This window comes from Hevea brasiliensis, chromosome 16 (assembly GCF_030052815.1).
Source record: "Hevea brasiliensis isolate MT/VB/25A 57/8 chromosome 16, ASM3005281v1, whole genome shotgun sequence".
NCBI lineage: Eukaryota > Viridiplantae > Streptophyta > Magnoliopsida > Malpighiales > Euphorbiaceae > Hevea > Hevea brasiliensis.
In genome coordinates this window covers 45,092,289-45,095,790 of record NC_079508.1, presented here as the reverse complement: position 1 = coordinate 45,095,790, position 3,502 = coordinate 45,092,289, and the positions used below count along the sequence as shown (strand labels likewise).

Sequence of the window (3,502 nt, the reverse complement as noted above, 5' to 3'; positions counted from 1 at the left end):
ACCAAATACTTTCATTACTTGATAATTATATCTAAATTTTTTAATTTTGGATCATATATCCCGATGTTAAACTTCAAAATCAATTTTGAAGAAATTTGAACTTTTTTTTTAAGCTAAGAGAACAATTTATAGCTTGTAGACAACAAAATGAACCCTAAAATCTATATTTTATTGTTGTAAAATTTGAAATTTGGATATAATTGCTCTCGATTTTAAAGATTGTGCTTCAAAATTATTGAATAATGATTGTCCAATGGTTAATTTGAAACATTATTAATAAATAGATTTTTACATTACAGAATAAACACTAGGCCATTGAGCAATGGATGCCAATGGTTGCAAACATTCTTATTAATAAACAGAATCAGCATATCAACTATAAACAACATGTTTGAATTGAGAGACATTTCTCCTACTCAGTTGAAAGTGAACACACATGACACAGCTCACTCGGTTATTTTTTTTTTTAATTCATAATCTTATTAAAACTAATAAAACAAGAAAAAACTTAGCAAAATAAGCCAGACTAAACTATGGGCAATAGACTAACCCAGAATACCCAGACTAAGGGACAGCTCACTCAGTTTATTTTGATGTTTTCTCCACAACACAACAAATATGGTTCCTCAATCCATTCTTATATTGAAAATGGATCAACCAATAATTTTGTGACATAATCTTTCATACTTGATGGGTTGGTGTAGAAATCAAGGAACTTGTACAGAAATTCTGACATGCGTCCAAAGTTGAGAAAATACTTGAGAATAATCTTTGAAACACGTCTTGGCTGAAGAAGTAGTTCCTCATTTATGTCCTTCCATGCATTTACAAATATTTTATCAATCTCTTTAACAGCCTTCTCTTTTGACACACCAAATTCCTTCATGTAGCACTCCACACTTGAAGGAGAGTCTCCGCGCTTTTGCTCCTCCTTTATTATGCATATAATATTATTTCAGTTAAAAAAAAAATCAGATCAGGAGAATATGTTTTTTAGTGCTTAGATGCATGCTAGAATTTTCCTATATATATGTGTGTGTGTGTGTGTGTGTGTATGAAATTAATAATACCTCGTGGCCTGCTATGTCATTCTTCAAAGTTCCAAGTAACTTGGCAGAGTTAACAATTTTTGGGTTACTTCGTATCCATACCATTTCCTTAATCCCTACATCCTTCATTCCGAGGAGGAATGCTGAAGCAAGGACATCACAAGTGCTTACGATTAATCCATTCTGTACATAATCATCGAATGCTGGCACATACCCATTTTTTGCCCACTGTGCCTCAATTATGTAGCCTCTTGTCAGTTCTTTAAACTAATAACATAAGGGGAAAAAGAAAGAAATCAGTTACATATGTTAAATGGGAAAAAAGAAAAATTAAAGCCATTCAACTTGAGAAAATTTTCTTTAAACAATGCAGGCAATTACGCAAACTCTTTTCCAATAAACATTAAACTAATTGCTCAAAATCAAGGGTCAACCAATGTCTATAAGCGTACTAGCCATCAAAAACTATCAAACTAATTAATTAAATGGAAAATAGTATCCAGCAAATCTTACCATCTCCTTGGCATAAGAGGTTTTCAAAGAGCTTCCTTCATTGCCATCATTCTCCGTCTCTTCAAAAAGTTTCAAAAAATCCTTGTAAAGATATTTCATGTACCCAGGCAGGTGATCATCAATACCATCAACATTGCACCTGAAAATTTGCAGGAAAAAAAAATGGTTGGGCTATATTCACTTTTGTATATATGGTGATTGAAATTTTGTTATGTATTCCATGTCAAGTTCCTATAACCTTTCAAATGCAGCTGTAAAACGATAGAGCTCATCCAGTGTTCCATATGCGTCGTATGTGTCATCTAGCACTGTCTCCATTTGCACATACTTAGCAATCATCAACCGAGAAGCACCAAACTGAGGTTCGCAAATGCATCCAAGTGCCCATACATAGGCCTCCACAATTCTATCTCTTGTATAAGGATACTTGTGCATAACATTCAAGTCTCTCGACCACCTGATAATATAACATAATTCAATTTATGTTAAATTTATTAATCTATACCCTGTGTGTGCATGTGAAACAAAATTTACCTTGAGAGAATGGCTAGCTCTTGTCTATATAATAATTGAATTCGATTGTAGTCCAACTCTGCAAACTTCAGCAGAGTTTCATTGCGAGACTCCTCTTTTTCGTAAAAGGATATATATTGGTGAATCTTTAGTCTTTCCATGCTTTGATGGATTGGCCACACCAGAGAATTCTTTATATGTTCAGCAAGATGGGGGCTTGCCTGCTCAGCTAGAGTTTCCAGGTATGGCTTTGTAAAAGCAAGGGCTTCATCTAAAATATCTTCTCCATGCACACTTAGAAAGCTAGCTTCGTATAAGCCAAGGAGGCTTTTCACATCATTGGTGATGGTTTTCTTGAACCGTCCATCATTGTCTTTGAATTTGTTAAAAACATCTAATTCATGATGATCACCCACATCACATATTAATCTTCTTAATATTGATAATATTTATATACAGACACTTACCACAAGTCACTTTATGACCATGTTGTCTTAAGATCCGAAATAGAAGCGCCGCAACGTGAAGGTCATAGTCACTTTCATGGAGGAAAGTGGGAAGAGCAATGAAAATATGGTTTAATTGTTCTTCAATTTCATTCTCAAAATAATATGACACTCCAAGGCAGCATAATATATCAATAAATTCAATATTTTCGATTAATCCTCTTGTAGATTGCATTAATATATCTTTCACCTTTTCTTTAAATATTTCCACCTCTTTACAAAGTGATTCAAACTCCTGCACAGACAGTAGTTAAATGCCAATTTAACATCATGATTAAATAGAAAAATACTCAATTTAAAGAATTTTTAACATCAACATCAATAATAAATTTATCATGAACCCAAAACCCAGATGTCCGAATTCAATCTATTTTACATATGTTATATCTTGGATACATAATATACTAGATCTAAATTAGAATTTTCCATATTATCTATTAATTATAAATATGATAGAGATATACCGAATCTTGGAAGGATAGGGAAGCAAAAGAGCAACCCCAAACGCTAGAGGGAAAGTTTGCCGATGGACGAAAATTGTCTTGCTCACTTTTGGCTTGAGTGCTCATTTTCCTGCAAAGCACCTGCTTGCTAATTAAAACAATTGATCACTTGCTTGTACCTGCCCTAAACGGAGAAAAGCAACGCTATTTATAGAGAGAATGCCAGCATTTTTAAGTCATTTGTCCGCCCATAGCTGTCATTGTCTGTTTTTAATTTTTTTCCTTTTAATCGTTTTAAACATTATATATATATATATATATATATATATATATATATATTAAATGATTATATATGTAAATATTGAAATTGTGGGAATTAAACAATTAGGTTAAAAGGTTAAAGTGGAAATTACAAAAAAATATCATGTGGTTATAGTTCATTTTGTAATAAAGTGGTACTTTGAGGTTTTACACTATT

The 3,502-nt window shown here is 32.6% G+C and overlaps 1 protein-coding gene across 1 annotated transcript; it reads right to left on the bottom strand.

The window, feature by feature from the left end:
• Positions 1-419: 419 nt before the first annotated feature.
• Positions 420-3,229, bottom strand: LOC131174771 (probable terpene synthase 8). The gene is made up of 7 exons (XM_058138699.1): positions 3,046-3,229; positions 2,543-2,816; positions 2,097-2,469; positions 1,801-2,019; positions 1,563-1,701; positions 1,071-1,316; positions 420-931 (listed from the first exon to the last, which is right to left on the bottom strand). The coding sequence occupies exons 1-7, from the start codon at positions 3,148-3,150 to the stop codon at positions 638-640; spliced, it is 1,650 nt and encodes a 549-aa protein (XP_057994682.1). The 5' UTR covers positions 3,151-3,229; the 3' UTR covers positions 420-637.
• Between the last annotated feature and the right edge of the window lie 273 nt (positions 3,230-3,502).

Coding starts and splice junctions, on each gene's coding strand:
- LOC131174771 (XM_058138699.1), bottom strand. CDS start 3,150: ATGAGCACTCAAGCCAAAAGTGAGCAAGACAATTTTCGTCCATCGGCA. Junction 2,470..2,542: donor TGGTCATAAAGTGACTTGTG/GTAAGTGTCTGT, acceptor ATCATGAATTAG/ATGTTTTTAACAAATTCAAA. Junction 1,702..1,800: donor TTTACAGCTGCATTTGAAAG/GTTATAGGAACT, acceptor GCAAATTTTCAG/GTGCAATGTTGATGGTATTG.